At 47.5% G+C, this 23,730-nt stretch overlaps 1 protein-coding gene across 1 annotated transcript in view; it reads right to left on the reverse strand.

The window, feature by feature from the left end:
- LOC148022730 (sulfate transporter 4.1, chloroplastic-like) overlaps positions 1-23,730 on the reverse strand; it is a 242,971-nt gene that overhangs the window by 72,080 nt on the left and 147,161 nt on the right. The window contains exon 10 of the mRNA XM_087695655.1: positions 14,638-14,765. Coding sequence (XP_087551781.1) covers positions 14,638-14,765 — 128 coding nt within the window. The remainder of the gene's footprint in view (positions 1-14,637; positions 14,766-23,730) is intronic.

Below are 23,730 nucleotides of genomic sequence, written 5' to 3' on the forward strand. Positions count from 1 at the left end.
AGGAAGACTGGCGGGAGGGAGAGGCGCAGCACGCCACGGGGAGGGATAAGTGGGAGGAATGGGGGGATAGCAGGGCGCACGATGGCAGGTCAGCGGCGTGGCGGGCAGGAGCTATTTCTCCATCCGTTTGACCCTATAAGGCGGTCCATACATCATCCAAAAATAATCTCTAAGCACTTCATACTCATGCCTCTGGTCATCGCAAAGTTGATCATATAAATTACAAAAGTTGAAATCAACAACATATTGATCCTTCGTGGCATCCAGCTCAATGTGATAGACAAGATTCACAACCGAAATCTAGGGCTTATCAAATATTACATCAACCACTACATTATTTTTTCCCATCTAAGTGCACATTCTGAAAATGGAACGTAGAGAGAAAATTTGCCCATCTCATATGCTTCTCAAACAACTTAGTTTGAGTGAGAAAATAGCGCAATATTTGGTGGTCTGCACTATAAAGTTAGTCCATAAAAGGTGGTATCTCCATATTGAAGGTGCATGAATTATAGCCAATAGTTCCTTCTCCTAGACTTGCAAATTCTTCTTTACAACATGGAGAACACAACTCTCACATGCTACCACATAGCCCTCTTGCATTAAACCAACCCAATGCTATTTCCACATGCATCACACTAAACAATAAATGACTTGGGGGGGGGGGGGGGGATCCTCCTGGTAGGATACTTCAATGCTTCACCGACACAAGGCATATGATTTCAAGGACTCAAAGCTACTTTATCTACTAGATCCAACCGAGACTGTCTAGAGTATTGACATATTTCAATATACCCACACGGCCCTTAAGAGCATACCACATGCTATCTACTTAATGATACACCCTTCTTCTACAAAGCATATAGTGATACTTCTTGTAATAGAAACATAGACCCATGAAACTATCGATCTCATGTACATTCCTCAAATGTGGCCACGAGCATATTACCTCAACTTTTCCAAGACCCATATGTATATCATTAACCAATACAATATATTCCAAGAAGTGAATTTCAAGCAAGAAAATCTCACTTTTTTCATCATTGATAACCAAATGATACTTGCACAACTCATTGAACACAATGCTCAAATGCTCTCTATGCTTTATCTCATTCTTTGAGAAGTTAATCGTGTCAATAAAGAAAGTCCCCAAAAACGCTCTATGTCATCTAAAGATGCAATCCATCATCTGACGAAATGTCGTAGGAGAATTCCTAAGGCCAAATGGCATGACAAGAAACTCACACAATCCAAAAGATGTCCTGAAAGCTATCTTTGGTACATCCTCTAGCCTGATACGAATTTGATATTTCTAATTTTCAAATCAATACGGCCTCAATATTGCTACCCCTTGCAATGTATCCAAAATATCATCAATTTGAGGGATGAAAACAGAATTCTTTATCGCCATTTTATTCAAAGCACAATAATCAATGAATATATGCATCCTTTTTATGCACCAAAAGCATTTTTTCTAACAACTCATTTACTTGCCTCATTATCTCCTCTTGCTGGGCTGCACTCACTGGATGAAATCTATGGCACGATCCTCATGCCTTTCAAGTAGTAGCTGCACAGGGGCAATTTCAGCCTCAAACTTGATTTGCTTACTGTTTATAATAAAGTTGGCTACATGGAATGTCCACGGTATTCGTTCTCATAGAAAACAGCATGCTATGTGGTAAATTCCGCATTCTAATGGTTGAGATGTGTGTATGCTATGGACCATAAAAGTCACAAAGAAGCAAAGAGAATCCTGCACTATCATGGTTTCAAGCTCTTTTATGCTAGTGTTCTTGCAATAACTTATTCACGCTTGTTGTTAATTATCCACAATTTGAGCTAGTGTTGATTAAGAGAGATGCGTCTGGCAGATTCCTTATTGCTGAGATTACATACAATGGGAAACTACTAAAAAAAGTGGGGAGTGAGGGCTGTGTTTGGGAACTTCCCACTTAATGAAGGATGAGCAAAACTAAAGGTCGATCAGATCTAGAAGACCCGGCATGCTCCCCTGCCCCCAACTTCCACAACACGCCTATCCCTGCCGTCGCCGTCATTTCTGGCCCCGCTTGTGTCCCTCGCTTGTGGCCTCATCGCCCCCCGCTCCCTGCTCGTCACCCCCCCCCCTGCCTGCGGCTTGGTGGCTCTTGGCCTACTCATCGCCCTCGACCCCACGCCGTTGCCTCTGCCTGGTGACGCTACCTTGCCCATTGCCTTGTTGCCTGCGGCGGCCAATGGTGCGCCGGCCCAACCAACCCAAACCCCCCCCCCCCCCCCAAGCGCTACCTTCCCCACATCCACCACCCGCGCCACAAACTACCTCACCTGAGAGCCCACAGTCCCCCACACCCACCACCCCCCTCCTCACCTCCGATGACCCCCTCACTTACCCTGGCCCACAGCCCCCCCTCCCAGGGCCTCCAGCCCCCCCCCCCCCCAAACACCCACCACGTACCTCCGACTATCCCTCGATCCTCTTCCCCCCCACCACTTCCCTTGCCGAGCACACTCCTTGATCCACACCTGTTTCAGGTGATCCTCCCCGGACCCACCCCCCCTCCTCCCATAGAAGGTGATGAGCCACACTCGCCTTCATCCTCCTCGTACCAGCAAACTTTCCCCTCCCACACAGGCACCAGCTCATCTACCCTTCCCGCCCGTCATACTTTCCCGAGAGAGGCATAGCTGTTGGCACAGGAGTTTTTCCGCAGTGGGCCATCGTCCTACCTGAGAGTTGCGGAGTGTGGAGAGTTCCCACTTCCTCTAGAGGTGGGAATCTTCGTGGTTCGAAAGTCAAGGAGGAGCAAGGTCCATCTACTAGCACCACCAGATGGACCAAACTTTCCTTCAGTCCTCTCACTCAAGGGATTGGACGACGACACAAATAGAGTTGAAGAGTCAAGTGGCGGACCACATCGCCCAGTCGATGGGAGAAGGACTACCATTGTTTGCATAGTAGTGGGTTGGTTGCATGATGGACATCAACTGGTGGGCTGGTGCCAAGGTCCCACACTTTAGCATTATGTTTCGATCCCCTCCATAGTGAAGAGCTCCGAGGGATGTGATCGAGTTGCCCCTAGCACAAGCAGCCCGTTTCTACCAGTGTACAAACTCACAACTCTCAGCATGGCTGATAGATGCGTTGATAGTACCACCTCGAGCATCTATCACCCCTATGGCTCGGACCATGCGGGACTAGAGTTTGCATAGCAGTGGCTTGGTTGCATGATGGACATCAACTGGTGGGCTGGTGCCAAGGTCCCACACTTTAGCATTATGTTTCGAACCCCTCCATAGTGAAGAGCTCCGAGGGATGTGATCGAGTTGCCCCTGGCACAAGCGGCCCGTTTCTACCAGTGTACAAACTCACAACTCTCAGCATGGCTGATAGATGCGTTGATAGTACCACCTTGAGCATCTATCACCCCTATGGTTTGGACCATGCAGGACTAGAGTTTGCATAGCAGTGGCTTGGTTGCATGATGGACATCAACTGGTGGGCTGGTGCCAAGGTCCCACACTTTAGCATTATGTTTCGATCCCCTCCATAGTGAAGAGCTCCGAGGCATGTGATCGAGTTGCCCCTGGCACAAGCGGCCCGTTTCTACCAGTGTACAAACTCACAACTCTCAGCATGGCTGATAGATGCGTTGATAGTACCACCTTGAGCATCTATCACCCCTATGGCTCCGACCACGCAGGACTAGAGTTCCCCGTCTAGACCTACAGCAAAGCGTACTTGCATGCCCCATAGATTTTCCTCCTCGTCAACAGCCTCCATACCGAACAGATGCCTGTTCAGTCAGTCGAAGGTTTCCCCATGAGCTTACACCTTGCATCTTGTAATCTGAATAGTCTCCACTACAGCGGGGCACGTGGTTCCAAGAAGTTGATTAATTGGCAAGAGCTACAGCCTGCCCTCGCCGAACGGATCAACATCTTACTTCCACAGAGCACAAGCTCACTTCCACCCAAGCCTAGCAAGTAGAGAAGGTACTCCCAGGCAACTGGCACACTTACTAGGAGCACGCCATAGGTGCCCACGGCAGGAGTGGAGACGTATGCACCTCTATTGGCCCGAGTCTCACCACCTCTGTAGTACGAGACCATGAGACGAAAGTGGCAGGGAGGGTTCTACGAATCAAATTGGATATTGGGGAATCGTGCCTTGGAGTCCTCAATGTCTATGCCCCTACGGAGGTTAGGGCACGCAACACATTCTGGGTGGAGATCGGAGATGGACTCGCAGAGGTTGACTCCTAGATCATTGTAGGAGACTTCAACAACTTGGAGGCTTATGAGGACTAGCAGGGCAGAGGCAAACACTACCAAGCCATGCCTAGGGAGGAGCAGGACGCATGGAAGCTCTTTCTACTAGCAGTAGGAGCATGTGATGCCTGGAGAGACCCTGCCGTCCACACGAGGGAGAGGTCGTTAGACTTCTCTTGGGGATACAGGTGGCTAGGTGGAGTCCTGCTAGAGTAGTAGGACAGGTTTTATGTGGGACAGTGGGGAGGCTCTCGTAGAGGCCAGATTGGGCAGCTGGTGAGCACCACGTTGTCTGATCATTGCCCGGTTCTCCTGACACTAGATCCCCCAACATCTGCCCTAGTCACACAATCCTGTCGAATCCCTGACTCAATCTAGAGGAGGGAGAAGGTGACAAGACAGATAGAGCAGATTTAGGCCAGGGAGTGGGGCAGTAGGAACCAAATCGCAGAGGTTGCAGAGGTCCGACCAGAATCTGCCAAGAGGCAGCCATACAAGCCATGCAGTACAGCTATGAGGAGAAGAGAGCACTCCGACTCGACCTTGCAGCCATGTAGAGATTATTACAAGAGGCACCAGGGGATCCCACCCTCCACGCACAGAAGATGCGCACGTGAGCAGCCATTGTTAGACTAGAGGACAGGCGCTCGGAGTTCTCTTTTCGCACCTCAACAGCTTTCTGGGTGCGGAACGGGGACACGATGTGTAGGGAGTTTTTCCAGGTGCACCAACCTCGCACCTTAGGAGAGCAGATACACAGCCTTCGAGATCAGTATGGGAGAACCTGTTCTAGCCCAAACAAGGTGATGGAGATTGCCACCAATTACTACAGACGCCTCTTCTAGCAGGAGACAGCCTCAGCTAGAGGACAGCGATCTAGACAGCAAGTCTAGGATGACATCTCGTTCCTCGTCACACAAGAGATGGGATGCTCCCTCCTAGTCCCCCTTCACAAAGAAGGAACTAGAGGAGGCTTCTCATACACACGATGGGCAGAAATACCCGGTAGAGGATGGCCTCTCTAAGGCCTTCTTCACTACCTACTGGGAAGTGATGAAAGACCTGCTACTGATAGCCTTCCAGGAGATTTTCACTTCAAGAGAGATGCGAGGGAGTCTTTCGGCAAGCCTTATCAATCTTCTCCCCAAATGGAGAGACCAGTTGGAGCTTTCCCCGTGGAGACCCGATCGCCTTATTGTCAGTGGCCTATAAGGCACTGGCAAAGACGATTGGTAGGCGACTACGCCCTGTGTTTCGAAACACCATCCATGACACACAGACAGGTTTTGCCCAAGATAGGAGCATCCTAGACAATGTATTCACCTTCTTGGAGGCGACAGAGTGGCCTCAGCACAGTGGGCAAAGACTGTCTATACTACTCTTGGATTTTAAGAAAACTTATAAAAGGGTGGACTCGGATTTCCCAAAGGACACCATGGTGAGGTTTGGTTTCCCCGTGCTTGGATTCACGGGGTCTCTGCACTTTATAGATTGGCCACCAGCATGGTTCTCATAGGTGGTAGGTGAGGGGAGGAGTTTCAGCTGGAGAGATCACTCCGGTAGGGCTGCCCCCTGGCCCTGTACCTGTTCCTACTCTTTGCAAAGGCGATGTCTCACTTCCTCAAGTCACGTGTGAGCGGATTACTTGGCCTCAGACTTCCAATGAGAGAGGAGACTAAGTTGTTAAGACATAGAGTATACAAATGATATAGCACTCTACATAGAGGATGATGAGTTGATGCTGGAGAGAGTGAGGATGGCTCTTGAGGTATTCTGTTTTGCAAAGGGAGCGAAAATCAACTCACGAAAGTCGGTTGGTTTCCTTACAGACCTGGACTCTAGCACGGAGTGGGGCGTCGACCTAAGATTTAGATGGGTGACCAAAGGGCAGACCGTCCAGTACCTAGGGTGCCACGTGGGACACGACATCACTCCCACCCACCAACAGTTTCTTCTAGTCCTCGATTCTATTTGGAGGAAGCTAACCTACTGGAGCATAGCTCGTCTCTCACAAGCCGACCAAGCCCTAGTGGTTAACAACGTCCTTCTAGTGATGGCCTAGTACATCGCCTCATGTTGATGCTTCTCCTTATCCTGCGTAGTGCAGCTTTGCTGCCTAGTGCGGAACGTCCTTTGGTCCAGGTCAGATGGCTCCAAGGAGTCCAGGGCCAAGCTGGGGTGGGCAACCATCATACGGCATCGGTTAGACGGAGGGCTTGGGATCATAGACCTAGAGTATCAGAATATGGCCCTCTTGGGCAAGCTAGATGTCCACCGCCTCACACCAGGAGGGCAGACTTGGAAGGTCCTATTGCAAGAGGGTCTTCAAGATTGTAGACGGAGGGTTGGTGGTAAGTGGAGGCAGTCCTTGAGATGGATCTTCACATCAGCCCAGATCACCCTTCCAACATGCAGCTTGCTCCATGTGTGTGGCAGGGCCTCCGTAAGGCCCTAATACAAAGCCCCCCAAGCTGCTAGGAGGAGATAGACCGTCAGCCGGTGATCTGGAAACCCCAGGTCAAGGATCGGGAAGGGGCACAGATTGGCGAGCGCCCCCACATCCAATGGGTTGGTTGAGAGGCTGGCCTGGCTTGTACCATCATGACATGGCGGGCGGTGTACAGGATGGTGGACGAGGTGTTGTAGCGAGTATTAGGCTGCCAGAGAGGAGTGGAGCCGCGGAGAAGGAAGATAGATGCAACAATACCTCAAGAGTGGCTTGCTCCCCCGTACGAGAGCCGATAGAGCCCGGGGAGGTATGAGCCACTAGGTTTTCACCAATAGGCATCCCTCTACAGGTGGGAGGTAGAGTGGATGGTGCTCCAACTGGGATCTTCTTCACCGTACAGGAGGGGGGGTGTCTGGCTCTTGACAAAGGGCAACAGGATGAGGGGATAGCTGTCCTTTCATGAAAGAGGATCCAGGTGATTGGCCTTCAAGGGAAGACATGGAGGCTCGACCCTTTTGTCTTGTGGCACAAGTTTAGGGAGTGGTGCCTCTAGATCTGGGAGGGAAGGCCACTTGATGAGCTGAAGTGGGATCCAAGAGAATGGCTATGGCCGGCCAGTGCAGTCGCCAAGAAGCCACCGAGGTTCCTGGAGTACACCGCTACGATTGGCAAACATGTACTGATGCAGGAGGATATGGATTGGGCGCCGTCACGTAGCAGGCACTCAACGGAGCATAGCATCGCGGAGCCTTTCCGACGGACCTTCTGGTGCCACCTATGGGATAGCTAGAGGCCGAGAAGGGTATCCTATTTTTTATGGCTCGTCGCACATGAAGGATTGGCGCTGGGAAGCTAGATTGCCCAACTGCAGGAGGGAGGTTGTAAGCGCTGCACACAGCAGCCTCTGGAAACCCCAAAGCACTGCCTTTGCTCGTGTGAGGCGGCTAGTTCGTGTGGAGAGGAGCATGCCGCATCCTCCACCATATAGCACCTAGCCTTGGATGTATCTCATGGGGAGCTTTCTGCTGGCACGCAATCGGCCAGGGCCGTCACCTTCTGTATGAGGCCGGGATGCAAGATACGATATTCATTATCGAGGCAGGGTCATGTGCAGTGGTCGGTTTAGAGGCTCTACCCATCCGCCAGGTACTGGAGCCCACAGAAGGCTGCTCTAAGGTATGGGAGATCATAGGGAGTCCTACTGGTTGGCATATCTGGAAGGCGCGGATGTCATTTCATGCGCACTTGGGATGGCTAGGACTTGTTTTTCGTGATGCAATCAGGTAGCCTCAAATGGCGATACACCCCCCCTCCATGGCTTGTTGCCCCCATCCCCCCCAAACCGCCTTGAGAGGCTTGTATACATTATGTATTTGATGTAAATATAAGGGGAAACTTGCACGCTCCCTACCGATGCCCCGCTGCCCTCGCCCCCATGCCCCATCGAACTGCATCGTCTCCTCACTATCGTGCTGCCCCCCCCTGCTCGTCATCAACATTCCGCCTCCCTGCCTTGCCACCACATTACGCTTCCCCTCCTCGCCATCGCCATCACGCTGCCCCCCACCATGTGACCCCCGCCATCACATTGTACCTACGCCTCCCCCCCCCCTCCCCCGCCCTGTGGCTCCCACCATGAAGCCGCACCTCCCCCCTACCTGATATTACCCCCAACCTCCTAGTACATCCCCCACGCTCTGGCACCTCCCCCTCGGCCTATTCACCTCCCCGCCCTGGTACTGGCCACACGCCTGGTTCCCCCCCCCCCCCCCAACCTGATACCTCTCCCGCGTTCTCTCCCATCTCATCCACCCTGCAACCACCTGTCTACACACCTCCCACGCCGTCATCCGTGGCGCCCAACACCTCTACCGGCATCAAAAAACAGAATCCACCCCCTCGCCATCGCCCTCACCCCCTTCCTCTCTACCCCGATTGCTCCCTCTATTTGCAGCAACTCCCCCCCTCTAGCAGTACAGTAGTGTGTTTGGTAGGTTCTCAGTAGGGAAGCGCAATGGAAACCTCTGGTCAAACGCCAGTGCATTTTGCAAATGCCCCCTAAACAAACACCTTGCGCGTTGTCCTCTCTGAGAAACAGCCCTTGGCCATCCGCATCACTGAGCTAGAGCTTAAAGAAACAACGACTTTCAGTCAGGTAGTAGGACACTCTCCAGCCAGGGCCCAACTTCGGGATTGGCTGCACTCCACGTTGCTCATTGGCACAGCACAGATCGTGGAGGTAGTCCTCATGGGCCGTGGGATCTTCATGGTTCGTCTCACCTCCGCGGACGTAGTTCAGGAGTTAGTGGAGAGCTCCCCCTATGCCTCCACAAAGGGGGTCATTCACATGGTCCCCTGGTATAGCGGCTTCACAGTGGAGTCATTTGAGCTCCACAACAGTTTTCTCAGACACCCAATCACTTTACTTTTTCCCAGACTCGTGGTAGAGTACCGCCAGTTAGTGGACTTTGGTTGGCTCTTTAGCACAGTTTTCCCTGCCTCCTTCGCGGATGCTGTGACAGCTACAAGAGTCCCCAAGGTACGAGTGGCTATGAAAGACGCAAAGAGTGTACCCAAGTTCCTGGAGATAGAGGCTGGAGGTCACTCTTTTAGGCAGCAGGTCACTATGACCGGGCAACCATGGCAGTGCCTACGCTACCATGACTTTGGGCATCAAGCAGCAAACTGTACGCGCTTCGGAGCCAAGGCGGCTCTGCCGACAGGCCCACAGGTGGATGCTGACGGCTTCACATGGGTCCAAAGACGACAGAGAGGGAGACGGCAGGGGGGGGCCACAGCCAGCTCCGCAGACACGGCCTCGTCAATAGGGACCACGAGGGCGAGCGACGCCCCCTCCGCAAAGCACTCCGCAGCCCCCCCTACACGCCCCACTCAGCAGGGCCGCAGCCCCCCGTGTCCACCACTCGAGCCCCAGACTACTGCACCTGAGAGCCCACACCCAGGGCCACCAGCAAACCCCCCCCCCCTACCCGCCATGCACCTCCGACCATCCCACCATCCCTCAATCTTCTCCACCCCCCCCCCCCCCCCCGGCCCCGATCCGCCCCCGGTTCTAGTGATCCCCCCCAAAACCACCCCCCCTCCTTCCATAGGAGATGATGAGCCACACATGCCTACATCCTCCTCGCACCAACAGTTCTCCCCCTCCCACATAGCCACCAGCTCATCTGCCCCTACCGCCCATCACACTTTCCCGAGAGAGACACAGCTGTTGCCACAGGAGTTCTTTCGCAGTGGCCCATGGTCCTATCTGAGAGTTGCGGAGCATGGAGAGTTTCACTACCTGTAGAGGTGGGGATCTTCGTGGTTCGCAAGTCATGGAGAGTTTTACTAGCACCACCGGATGGACCAAACTACACCTTTTCCTTTTAGTCCTCCCACTCAGGGGTTTGAACGACGACACAAATAGAGGATTTAAAGAGTCAGATGGAGGACTACATCTCCCAGTGGATGGGAGATGAAGGACTAGCACTGTTCGCGCAGCAGTGGCCTGGCTACATGATGGACATTAACTGGTGGGCTGGTGCTGAGGTCCCGCACTTGAGCATCATCTTTCAAGCCCCTCCACAGTGGAAAACTCCGCGGGATGTGATCCAATAGCCCTTGGCACAGTCGGCCCATTTCTACCAGTGCACAGAGTCACGACTCTCAGCATGGCTGATTGATGCATTGATAGTACCACCTAGAGCATCTGTCACCCCTATGGTCCGGCCGAGAGCCACCGTTGGGGGATCAGAGTTCACCATCCAAACCTCGGCAAAGCGCACTTACATCCCTCATAGTTTCTCCTCATCAACAGCTTCCACACCGAATAGATGCCTATCTTGTCAGTCACAGGTTTCCCCATGAGCTTACACCTTGCATCATGAAATGTGAATAGTCTCCATTACAGTGGGGCACGTGGTTCTAGAAAGTTAATTATTCGACAGGAGCTATAGCTTGCCCTTGCCGGCCGGATCGACATCCTACTTCTACAGCAGCACAAGCTCACGCCCACCCAGGCCCAGCGGGGTAGGAAAGATACTCCCGGGAAGCTCCCACACTTATTGGGAGCACACCATAAGTGCCCACGGCAGGAATGGAGGTGTATGCACCTCTATCGGCCCGAGTCTCACCGCCTATGTATGAGACCACGGGACGATAGTAGTAGTGAGGGTTTTATGGATCACAGTGGACATTGGGGACTCATGCCTGGGAGTCCTCAATGTCTACGCCCCTACGGAGGTTATGACACGCAGCAAGTTCAAGGTGCAGATCGTGGAGCAACTCCTAGAGATGGACTCCCGCATCATTGGAGGAGACTTCAACAACCTGGAGACGTTGGAGGACCAACATGACAGAGGAAAAAACTACCAGGGCATGGTCGGGGAGGAGTAGGAGGCATGGGAGGTATTTCTACTGGTAGTAGGTGCACGCGATGCCTGGAGAGACCCTGCCTTCCACAGGAGGAAGAGGTCGTTGGACTTCTCTTGGGGATACAGGCAGCTAGGTGGAGTCCCAATTTTTATATGGGAGAGTGGGGAGGCTCTCGTGGAGGTCCAATCACTACCCGATTCTTCTGATACTAGACCCCCCAACATCTGCCTTAGACACACGATCCTGTCGAATCCCTGACTCGATCTATAGAAGGGAGGAGATGACGAGACAGATAGAGCAGCTTTGGACTAGGGAATGGGGTAGGAGGGGCCGGATCGCAGAGGAGGTTACAGAGGTCCTAGACGTATTGAGTAGAATTTGCCAAGAGGCAGTCATACTTGCCAGGTAGCAGAGCTCGGAAGAGGAGGGAGCACTTGCTTGAGACCTTGCAGCCACGCAGAGATTATTACAAGAGGCACCAAGGGATCCCACCCTCCACGCATAGGAGATGCGAGAGAGAGCAGCCATTGCAGGCCTAGAGGACAGGCGCTCAGAGTTCTCTTTCCGCACCTTAGCAGCTTTTTGGGCACGGAAGGGGGATACGATGTGCACGGAGTTCTTCGTGGTGCACAAGCCTCAAACCTCACAAGAGTAGATATGCAGTCTCCGAGATCAGTATGGGAGGACTCGCTCTAGCCCAGATGAGGTGATGGAGATTGCTTACGACAACTACGGTCGCCTTTTCGAGCAAGAGATAGCCTTAGCTAGAGGACAGCGATGTAGACAGCAAGTCTGGGATCACATCCCATACCTCATCACAGAGGAGATGGGACGCTCCCCCCTAGCCCCCTTCACAGAGAAGGAACTAGAAGAGGCTTTCCATATACAGGACGGGCAGAAATGTCCGGGAGAGGATGATCTCTCCAAGGCCTTCTTTAGTACCTACTAGAAAGTGGTGAAGAACCCCCTACTAATGGCCTTCCAGGAGATTTTCACTTCAGGACATGTGCCAGGGAGCCTTTTGGCAAGCCTTATCAGTCTTCTCCCCAAAGGGGGAGATCGATTGGAGCTTTCCCCATGGAGACCGATCACCTTATTGTCAATGGCCTATAAGGCATTGGCAAAGATGCTTGGTAGGCAACTACGCCCCGTACTGCCAGACATCATCCATGACACACAGACGGGCTTTGTCCAAGATAGGAGTATCCTAGACAATGTATTCACCTTCTTTGAGGCGGCAGAGTGGCCTTAGCACAGTGGGCAGAGACTAGCCGCACTTCTCTTGGATTTCGAGAAAGCTTATGACACGATGGACTGGGATTTCCTAGAGGGCACCATGGTGAGGTCTCCGCACTTTACAAATCGGCCACCAGCAGGGTTCTCATAGGTGGTAGGCGTGGGGAGAAGTTTCAGCTGAGAGATCAGTCCGCCAGGGCTGCCCCCTAGCCCCGTACCTGTTCCTACTCTTTGCATAGGCGATGTCTCACTTCCTCAAGTCCCGTGTGAGCGGTTTATGCAGCCTCCAACTTCTAGTGAGAGAGGAGACTGAGTTGCTAAACTCACAGTATGCAAACGATACAGCACTCTGCATAGAGGACGATGAGTTGATGTTGAAGAGAGTGAGGCTGGCTCTTAAGGTGTTTTGTTCAGCAGCGGGAGTGAAAATCAACTGGCAAAAGTCGGTTGGTTTTCTCACAGATCCAGACTCTAGCACAGAGTGTGGCGTCCACCTTGGATTTAGATATGTGAGCAAAGGGCAGACCGTCCAGTACCTAGGATTCCAGGTGGGACTCGACATTACTTCTACCCAGCAGTTTCTTCTAGTCCTCCATTCTATTCGGAGGAAGCAGACCTACTGGAGCACAGCTTGTCTCTCACTAGCCGACTGAGCCTTGGTGGTTAACCAGGTCCTCCTAGGATTGGCAGACACGTACTGATGTAGGACATGGATTGGGCGCCGTCATATAGCAAGCGCTAGGCAGAGCACAACATCACGGAGCCGTTCCGACGGACCTTCTAGTGCCGCCTATGGGATGGGGGAGGCGGAGGAGGGTATCGTACTTCTTATGGCTAGTGGCACATGGAGACTTGGCGGTGGGAAGCTGGCTTGCCCAGATGCAGGAGGAGGGAGGTTGTAAGTGCTACACACAACAGCCTCTAGAAAACCCAAGGCACTGCCCTTGGTCATGTGAGGAGCCGCAGCTCGTGTGGAGAGAAGCATGCCGTATCCTTCGCCGTATAGCACCCAGCCTTGGATATATATGTATGAGGCTGGGATGCAAGACACGATATTCATCGTCGAGGCAGGGTCATGCACAGTGGTCGGCTTGGAGGTTCTACCCATCCGTTAGGTACTAGAGCCCACAGCAAACCGCTCCAAGGTATGGGAGTCATTTGGGGTTTTTTGAGGAATGCCTTGATTCTTTTTTTCATGTGGTTGAATGAGAGGCTATATAGAACACCTACAAACAATACCACGAGGTAAGTTGGGATTTCTCCTCATGTTTAAGTGTTTCATTAGTTTCATTCATGAATAGATTTAATATCATGTCCTTATTCATTTTAGATAGCTCAACCCCCTTGATGTTTCCTTTTTTAGCTTCTTCTTTAACCACCCTAGATTGTTTGCTACAATAGTGAATAAAAGGGGTGCCAAGGCACACGATTGTCTAATAGACCTTAGTGAAAATGTATAGGGAGTCTTACTAGATGGCATATCTTGAAGGCACGGTGTCAAGAGACTTTTGGCAGAGAGAGACTTTTAGCACAGGCAACCTTAGCAGAGCTCTGGACCTCCATCATCCACTCCCTAAGTGACCGTTGGGATCAGGTGCAGGGCGAAGTCCAGGGCTCATCAGGAACTCCGTAGTCATTTCATGCATACTTGAGGTGGCCATGACCTATTGTTTGTGATGCAGGCAGGCAGCCCCAGATGGCGAGATACCCCCCCTCCCCCCCCCTCCATGGCTTCTTGCCCCCATCCCCCCCAGACCGCCTTGAGAGACTTGTATTCATGATGTATTTGTGACTTTGCATCAGCTCCAGCTAGTCTGTTGAGCATGAGCACTCCGTTGTAATCAGTTTTTTTGAGTAATATAATCAGCCACATTTTATCGGAAAAAAAAATACATGATGTATTTGTGACTTTCATCAGCTCCAACTAGTGTGTTGAGCATGGGCACTCTGTTGTAATCAGTTTTTTGAGTTATATAATCAGCCACATTTTACTTGGAAAAAAGAAAAAGGACCCAGCATGAGTTTGGACAATACACATTTCTGTTCAAGATAGCTGATTAAATAGTATGGCTACATTCCATTCTAAGGTGCGGCCAGATTTGCTGAAGCTGTATGAATCCACCCTAAGTCATATGCTATCAACAGAACTTCGTGAAGTTTTAGGAAGCCACAAAAACTTCATGCTTATCAACAGAGTTAAACTGTTCTGTTATTACTTGTGCTATTTTGGATAAGTCATTCACCAGAAAAAGGCACTCAGTATAATTTTATCAATACATATCTATATCAACTTTTATAGGCACCTGAGGTACATGTGCAAACACTGAGGTCAAGAAAAGAAGGGCTGCTCCCATTATCACTCCTGTAATAATTCCTGCAAGGCCTGTCTTAGCTTCACTTTCATTGTTAACAGCAGACCTGGAGAAGGATCCTGCAAGAAAGTCATATGTTACAGTCAAGCTAAGTCAATTGAGTGAATAGATAACAAAGCATATTCATGACAATAAAACCTGGTCCCTACATATTCTGCAGAACCTTTTTGGGAAACTTTACAACTTTATTCATGTGCTCTTTCACTGCTCCCTGTTTTGTGCATATGGCAGTCAGTTTACATTACTAGAAGACTAGTATGTTATACATCTTATATCAGATCCTGCAAATAAAAATGATTTCATTTGATGAAAATAAACTGCTATCTATCTACACTAATAAATTTCAAATATAAACTATTGCTTATCCTGGTATATTTTTCGTTCTTAAGGATGCCAGTATGGACTCTGGCAGTCTGCAATATCACGGGGACTGGAATTCTCAGATCTTCCCCAGTTCCAAACTTCAAGTAAGCTTCACAGCAACAGCACATTATTGATGCTATCAAGGTATCATTGACAAAACATGTCCATTTTGAAGCTTTATGAAGTCTGATGTTATTGACTCAAGTGTTGCAATGGCTCTTTGAAACATTGCTTGTTAATCAAAAACCACACATTGCTAATTTGTATAGAAGAGAGAGCCACTTTTTAATTTGCAGTATTAGAGCTCTCTACTTCAAGACCCTCATATCTAGCCAATCGAGAGGGTCAATGGCTTTTTACCCATGTTTGACTAGTGAACAACTTGCTTGATTCCAATTTTACAAATCCATAGACTTCTCTTTTGCATAAATAACCATAAGGTGTAGCTTCCAATCATACTAAAGCAGTTAATAGTTGTGGTTAATCCATGGAACAGAAGCTTAAACCTATGAGTGAGAAGAACAAAGTTAGGTGCGGTTGTGTCATTGCCTATGGTTTGTACTCTCACTGTCATGGCTTAGAGTTATGGATTCCATTGCCCATCCATTCATTTTCAAAGTTATTCTATTTGCATTTTCACTCTTTGTGCTCCTCAGTGTCTAGCAGTTGTGCAAGTTCTCACACTTTTGTCGCTTTGCTCATTCTTACATGGAGGTGATGTGGCTAGTCACTAACATCTACAAAGAGCTTTTTCAAGAGGAGATGGTCTCAACTCGAAATCTTCATTGTAGGAAGCAGGTGTGGGATTTTGTCTCGCTTTAGGTCACACATGAGCTGAAGTGATTCCTCCCTTCGAAAAAAAAGGGTAATTATATTATTGTAAAAATACAAGAGTACAAGAGTCACAAAGAGCTAAAGAGACAACAAAACAGCTAAGAAAACTACCATATGCCAAGGGACTCAATCCTCCAGAGGGAGAAGGCCTATGTGCTGAACAAGATCCAGCTACCAATAGAGCATAGTTGCCAAGGGTTTTTGAAATGGGAGGTATCAAACAGGTTTCATGCGAGTTTCGTAAAATGTTAGAAACGGGTTTCATTAGAGACGAAAAAAAGTACGAAAGTTTTATATACATATACCATATGTCTCATGTGACATAGAAAACATAGATTGACATTATTCATTATTCTGTACAATGCAAATGAGCATTCAACATAGCATCAATATTTGCATGCCTCATGGTCCACTATCCATGCCCAACATCAACTTTAGCTATAAAAGAGCCATCAATATATGCAATCATGATGGATAACAACTCAAAACAAAACTCCGGCAATCAATGCCAATTCCTTGTCAACATATTCAATAAATCCATGATAAATGATGATTACAAAAGTCCCAAGACATTTAGGGCATGGCATTTGTGAAAGTTTAAAATAGGTGTTTCATACATTTATGAAGCGCCTAGGTATGAAACGAGTTTCCTAACCTTATGAAATCGGTTTCTTGCCAACTATGCAATGGAGAAGTCCTTTTGAATCACAATCTTCAAAAAACACACCAAATAAGTTAATAGAATAGAAGATGGTATAGTAACCAGCTGGTCAAAGTTAGCCACATGTCGCCAAGAGCAGTGGATTCTAATGTTCCCATGCATAGCACATTGGTCCTCAAGAGATAGCCGGCAATAGAGACCCAAGGCTGATGACCACCACACATGGTTTGAAACGATGACCGACCAAGAGCAACCATGTGAGTCTCCACATCCAAAATAGCACTACCACCCATGTTTTTGGGAGTGCAAGCATGGCTCCAAGAAACCCATGAAATACCAACATGTAAGCAATGATTTTTCCAAAGTATAAAGTGGATAGCTCGAGTAATCTCCTGCAGCTACTCTTGGCCAAAGGCAAGAGAGGCAGATAATAAGTAAGCACCGGGAGCATGATTGTTTGCACCACTTCGAGGTGCATATGAAAAGGCCACGCCTTAGATTTCCAATTAAGGAGTTTGAATTCCACCTTGCCAAAGATTAGTCACAGCAACTGTGTAGGCTTAACATTGATACCCAAAGGATAACCAAGATGTCTTACAATATACCCTTTTTGAATCACTTGCCTTGTCATCCCAAGGCATATAGATCAGATTCAATGCAACTGATGAGAGATGGCTTGGAAGCATTCATATGCAGTCCCAAAGCTTCACCGAACAAGTTTCAAATGACCAATGCCTTCCAAATGTCATCCCAATCAGCTTTCAATGGATGGGATAAGCCAAGCAGCTGCCCATTACAAGCCAAATGTGACAACATCATGAAGACAAGATGGGTAGCAAGGGCAAAAAACAAGGGACTCAGAGGGCAGCCCTATTCGACTAATCCACTAGAGCAAAGGGCTCAGTGACACACCATTCAGCATCACTCAAGAGGAGGCATCCCTACTTACAGTGTATATCAAGTGAGACATACGAGGCCTAAAGCCCATAGGCTAGATGAGCTCAGCCAAAAAGACCACTCCAAATAATCAAAAGCTCCAAGTCTAACTGTATAAGAATAACCTCTTGATTTGAGTGATGTGCATAGTCAATACCCATTTGTACATTCAAAATATTATGCAAAATAAAGATCTTATACATGCTGCCCATCAACAAGATCAGTCTCCAATGTTTTGAGCATCAAAGGGGAAGGAACCTTCAAGGTCAACTTAAGGATGACCTCCTTCCAAGATACAGACATAATTCCAATGGCCTAGAACTCTTGCCACATATGTGTTGTCAAAGTTTTAGCCAAGGGAGTAGCATAAGTCTTAAAGAATTTTTTCATGAGGCCATCCCAACAAGCACTTTTATCCCTAGCAAGTGCAATACGACATCCATGACCTCATCCTCACAAATATCGACCTCTAGAGCAGCATGAATGCCAGGAGAAACCTAATCATGGATCAATGCATAAGACATCGAATGAGCATGGAAAATTTGATCAGAATAAGGCTGCCGTGAGCTAAGAAGATCTATAATATATTGCCTGCATAGATGCACAATAGCTTAAAGATTTATAACCATCTGATAATCAGTGTTTTGCAACTGCACCATAGTCTCTCGTGCAAAGGATGCATGCAGCTCTTAACGTGACTGTCAAGAGTTATCCTACAAGCCTTCTATTAGAGCCTTAAGCTTGGCCTACTAATACTCCAGTGTACATAACAAATCCCATGCATTTTCATGCAAAGGCATTCAATTGACCCACTTATCAACTGCCTATAAAGCACTGGAAAAGATCATGAGCAACAAACTACTCAAGCATCCTTTGTCTAGGATTAGAGCAACTTGGAAAACATATTCACATTTTTGAGGCTACAAAGTGGACCAGCATAGTGGGCAAAGGCTGCATTGCTTCTTCACAACTTTGAGAGAGCCTATGACAGGATTGATTAGGATTTTTTGGAGGGTACTATCACCAAATCAAGGTTCCCTAAACAATGGATCTGTGAGGTCTCATATCGATACATGTCAGCTAGCACTACTTTTCTAGGTACATCTTCATCTCTCTCTCTCTCTCTCTCTCTCTCTCTCTCTCTCTGTGAAGATAATTGAATTAAGTAGTAAATATTTTGCATCAGACCATCAGGTCGGCTTAGAAATAACGGAAAATAACAGTCATGAAGGAAAGTCTACACACACTCTAACACAGAAATATCACACTGAAAGCACAGCTGGTGTGGAGAGGACAATGTCCAGCCAGGGAGTAGCAATATCAGGAAGAACCAGGTCAGCAGACACCATAGAGGTGATTTGCCACAACACTAAACCCCGAATTTGGGCCACATGACCATGAATCCCAAATACTAAATCAAAAATGAAGGCATTCCAAGTACGCCAAATATGCCAAGATAGGACCGAATCGAGACAACCCACTCCACCCTCCAATGCAAGCTTACAGCCCAGTATTGTTGGAAGTAAAGGCCTTCCCATCAACAGCTTTGAAGTGGGTGAAGCATCCAATAGGAATGAACTGGTGATGAGTGCTTTTTCTATGCACCCCAGCATTAGAAGTCAGTCCCCCACTTTTGAGTCGCTTTCAGCCTCAAAATGGCCAAAATAGATAGCTTGATAGTCATGGGACAGCATGCACATAATGGACAATATGGCCACAATTGACAACATGCATATATTGGACAGCAAGGTCCTAATGGACAGCATGCATATAATGAATAGCAAGGTTCCAATGGGCAGCATGGACACTATAGACAGCATGCAGTTAATGGGCGACATGGCCTTGGAAGATGCGGATGAGGAAGATGAGAATCCAGATGCTATAGTACATACTAGTCACGAGGACTATGATCAGGATACAGGTCAAGAACAATTCTATAATCCCCGGGATGGCTTTCCCTTCGACCTGGGTAGCGCAGGCAGGCAGTAGTCGGGCACAAAGTGGCACTGGCGGGCGCAGCACAGGGCAGAGGTGGCTCAGGTGCAGGGAAGCTGCACAGGCAAACTTCTCAGGTGCAGGGGCGGCGCTGGACACAGGCGGGCAGCAGTCTGGCACTAGACACAGGCGGGCAGCAATCTGCTGGCGCAGCTGGCATAGAGCAGAGCTGCAGGCGCTGTTGCTGATGTTGTCTGGAGCTGTATGTCGCTGGCTGGCGGGAGCTAACAGTTCCAGCTGAAGGGGCGGTTCCACAGGGACTGAACTGAGTTGTAAAAGAGAGCAAACTGAGTTGTACTCTGCTCTGATACCAAATGTGAGAGTTAGAGTGGATCGAAGCTCAATTGAGAGTGGAGTAGACAATATGGAGAGTGGAAGCACGACACCCAATGCAATAGACTGAAAAGTGTAAGATGAAAGTACAAGGTACAACCCTTAAACCTTAGGGTTGTAAGAGGGTGTTCACACCCGAAGTGTGTGCAACACAATAAGTGCCCAAAAATGTGTTAACATAGGCACATAAAATAAAGAGAATAAATCTGGGGGAAAAAACCTCACGTACGGAGAGTAAAAAGTGCCCCAGTGTCCTACTGAGATCACCGACACTCCTCTATGAGCATAGGTGTGAGTGAAACCCAACAAATCAATTCTCCTAAAAATCCTAAATCTGCACTACTTAGGCTTTACATAGGTGAGCACGGCATAGATATTTAGATACATGGGATTCTCTGTGTCAACATCACAGCAACCCAAGATTTTGTGCATATGTTAGATTCTATTTGGTGGAAAGTGACCTTTTAGAGCACAACCGGACATATCCTAGTGGACTGAGCTCTAGTAATCAACTAGGCCCCATTCGCCATCCTAATGACTATCACCATCTAGTGTTTCTAAATTGCATTGCAGAGTTTGGAACTTGTGGTCTAGCTTAGACAAGTCCAGAGATTCCTAAGCCAATGTGGCTTGGCAAACCCTTCTCAAAGGAAGGCTTAGGGATTATTGAACCATGGTACCATAGCCAAGCCCTTCTAGGAGAGCTAGTGGTTATAGGGCTCATGCCAAGCAAGCAAAAGGAAGCTTCTCGTTCAAGAGACCTTCCAAGAATATTGTTCATGTGTCAGGGAAGACTCAAGAGCGTCTCTAAGGTTGATCTTCACCACATTACCAACTACCCTCCCTAGATCATCTTTCCTTCTCATTTTGTTAAGTTTTTGGTAGAGCCTGTGAAAAGTTTTAGAGCAAAGCTACCATGTTGTCAAGAGGAAATTGATAGACATCTAGTGATAAGGAATCTGCAAGTGCATGGCAAAGATGGGTGAAAACTAAGAGAACACACGCACATTCACTAGGCTAGTTGTAAGGCGATACCTACCCATTTCATCATGGTACACGCACATTCACTAGGCTAGTTGTAAGGCAATACCTACCCATTTCATCATGGTATAGAGCGATATTACAAGAATGCTAAGTTGGAGGTCCTTTAGTAGGTGATAGGGAGCAAGGGGGGAATAGGGGCTAGAAAAGTGGAGATTGATGCAACGATCCCATAAGAGTTCCCCTCGCCCCAAAAAAAGAAAAAAGAAAAATGAGAAGAGAGAGCCTATGCAGCCAAGCCTAGGTAGGCACTCTACCTTTCACCACTAAGCATCCTTGTGTAAGTAGCAAGAAACCAAACACTTGTCTCACGATACAAAAGGGAGGCTGATCTAAATAGAGGACAAGGCTTAGCTTTCTTTGAGCTCCCTTAGAGGAGGACCTGAATCATAGGAGTCCATGGGACGTCATGGAAGCTTGCTTCCCACATCATCTAATCAATTATCCAAATGTGACACATCTAAATTTACAAGGGTCTATTGGGGGTAAAGGCGCCTGTGCCTATGCCGCCCTATATTAACTTCACACACCATGACTGGACACCTATACACTCCAGGTAGCAACCACCCATCACTATCACTTTATTCTTTATTCTTTTAGTGACTATTGATTAAGGAAAGGCCGGTCACACATTGTTACTATTGGAGTTTCCACATACCGTGTCTCTGTCTCTTGCTCTCTTGCTCCATCCACCATAGCTCTTGCTTTTGCTCTTCCTTCTAGTTGTGGCTTCCACTACGGCTCTATCTTTCAACTGGTATCAAAGCCAATCATTCGAGACGCTTCTTCATCCTGTGCTTCAGCCTGGATTCAAAGCTTCAACTCAAGGTTTTATGGCAGCCATTGCTTCCTCCTTGTAAGGTAAGCATTGAGTCTTTCCTTCTTCCAGCTTGTTTCTGGCTTAGCAAGAAGCTTCCCAAGGCTTAATTGAGCCTTGTTGAGTGGTCATTGAGCTTAGGAGCAGCCATTCTATCCATTTTGAGTGGATATAGAGCATGTTGTAGAAGTTGTACACAGTTGTGGCAGCTTGACAGCATTGTTGTATTTTGACCATAACTTTTGCATACAGTATCAAATTCAAATGTTCTATAGTTGGAAATGAAGAGCCCAACCAAAGCTATAGATGGAAGTACTCAAAGAGTTGATTCTTTGCAGTTTTCTCTTCTCTGTTTCACACAAAAAGAATAGCTTTGATTTGGACAGCAAATAGTAAATTTCATAATACATGTTTGATGCTTTAGGTATACTATTTTGGTGCCCGGATAATATAGTAATGCTTTTTGGACGCTAGTTGGACTGTTTAGAGTTTGATTAGCAAAGTTTTGCAGAGGTTTATTGCTATCATAATAGTTTGGACAGCAAGGATACAACAATCAGCTTCATGCTTTGAATGCCTATTGTGCCTACATGGTATTTTGGGTATGCTACATATCTACAGTGATGTCTAGCATTAATGTATAATGCCCTGATATGGTTATGACATGTTGTGGCACTTGGATTTGAGCTACATTTGATGTACTTGCACTTTGGTTAGTTGCTTTGAGCTTTTATGCTTATTCACTTATGGATATTAAAGCTTCATTTGACACTTATGCTCCTAGATGTATTTGTGATGCACTTGGGCTTCCCAGATGCTTTGATGTATCTGACTTGAGCTTTACTTACTCACTTTGCATTTCAAATTCGCTTCTAGTGGGAGACGCTTGTACTTGGCAAAGCTTGGTTCTTTGAGACAATGGGACTCTTGGTTGTATACGCTCTCTTGTATGCTATTGACGTAGTTAGCTCTGCTTGTGGGCTGATCTGATTTCATAAGCTTTAGAAATCGTTACTTACCTCTATCCGTAGTTTGTTAGTGATGTATATACTTATGGGATATATGGCTTACTAATAATTTGAGTTTATGACAGTCTTTGATACTAGTGATCTCTGCTTAGTCATTGTTAGTTACATTCTTTGTATCCCAATTATTGCTCAAATATCCCTGGAAGTTACCTCCGCTTGTGGGCTGATTTGATTCTGTATGCTTTGGACATCGGTACTTACCTCTGTCAGTAGCTTGTCAGTGATGTATATACTTATGGAATATATGGCTTACTGACAATTTGAGTAAATCACAATCTTCGATACTGGTGGTCTATGCTTAGTCATTGTTACTTGCATTCTTTGTATCCTAGTTGCTACTTGAATATCCCTGGAAATGGGAGCTTGTTTTCTTGGCTATTTACCCATAGTTAAATTGACATGTACAGTTGTCCTTATTTCAGCATTTCTGTAATTACAAATTTTCAACATTCTCTTAGAGAGAAAACATTGTACTTCGGAAATCTATTACTTACAGTTGGTGTACAGTTCTATATTTTGGTCTTTCCTCCTATTTTGCCTTTGTCTTGGCCCAGTTTTAGGGGCTAATTTAGAACCATTTACAGTATCTCATTCTCTTGGATTTTACATTGGCATACTATCATTATGGCCAATTCTTCAAATGATACTGCTATTTTTAATATTGAAAAGCTTGATGGCACAAACTTCTCCTATTTGAAGATTCAGATATTGGCCAATTCTTCAAATGATAGTGCTATTTTTAATATTGAAAAACTTGATGGCACAAACTTCTCCTATTTGAAGATACAAATGTGGCAGATATTGGCTCAAAAGAAGTAGGCTAGGCCTTTGAAAACCAAGAGTTTAAAGCTTGAAGGCATTGATCAAGATACTTGAGATGAGTTTGATGAGCTATGTAAAACCACTATTATATTGTTATAGTCAAAACATGTTTATTTCAATGTTATGGCACCTGACAATAAAACTCGGCACTTATGGGAGAGTATATGTAATCTTTATGATAAGCAAAGTTCTGT

Source organism: Lygodium microphyllum, chromosome 16 (assembly GCF_053477565.2).
Source record: "Lygodium microphyllum isolate KBCC chromosome 16, Lygodium_microphyllum_v1.1.10, whole genome shotgun sequence".
NCBI lineage: Eukaryota > Viridiplantae > Streptophyta > Polypodiopsida > Schizaeales > Lygodiaceae > Lygodium > Lygodium microphyllum.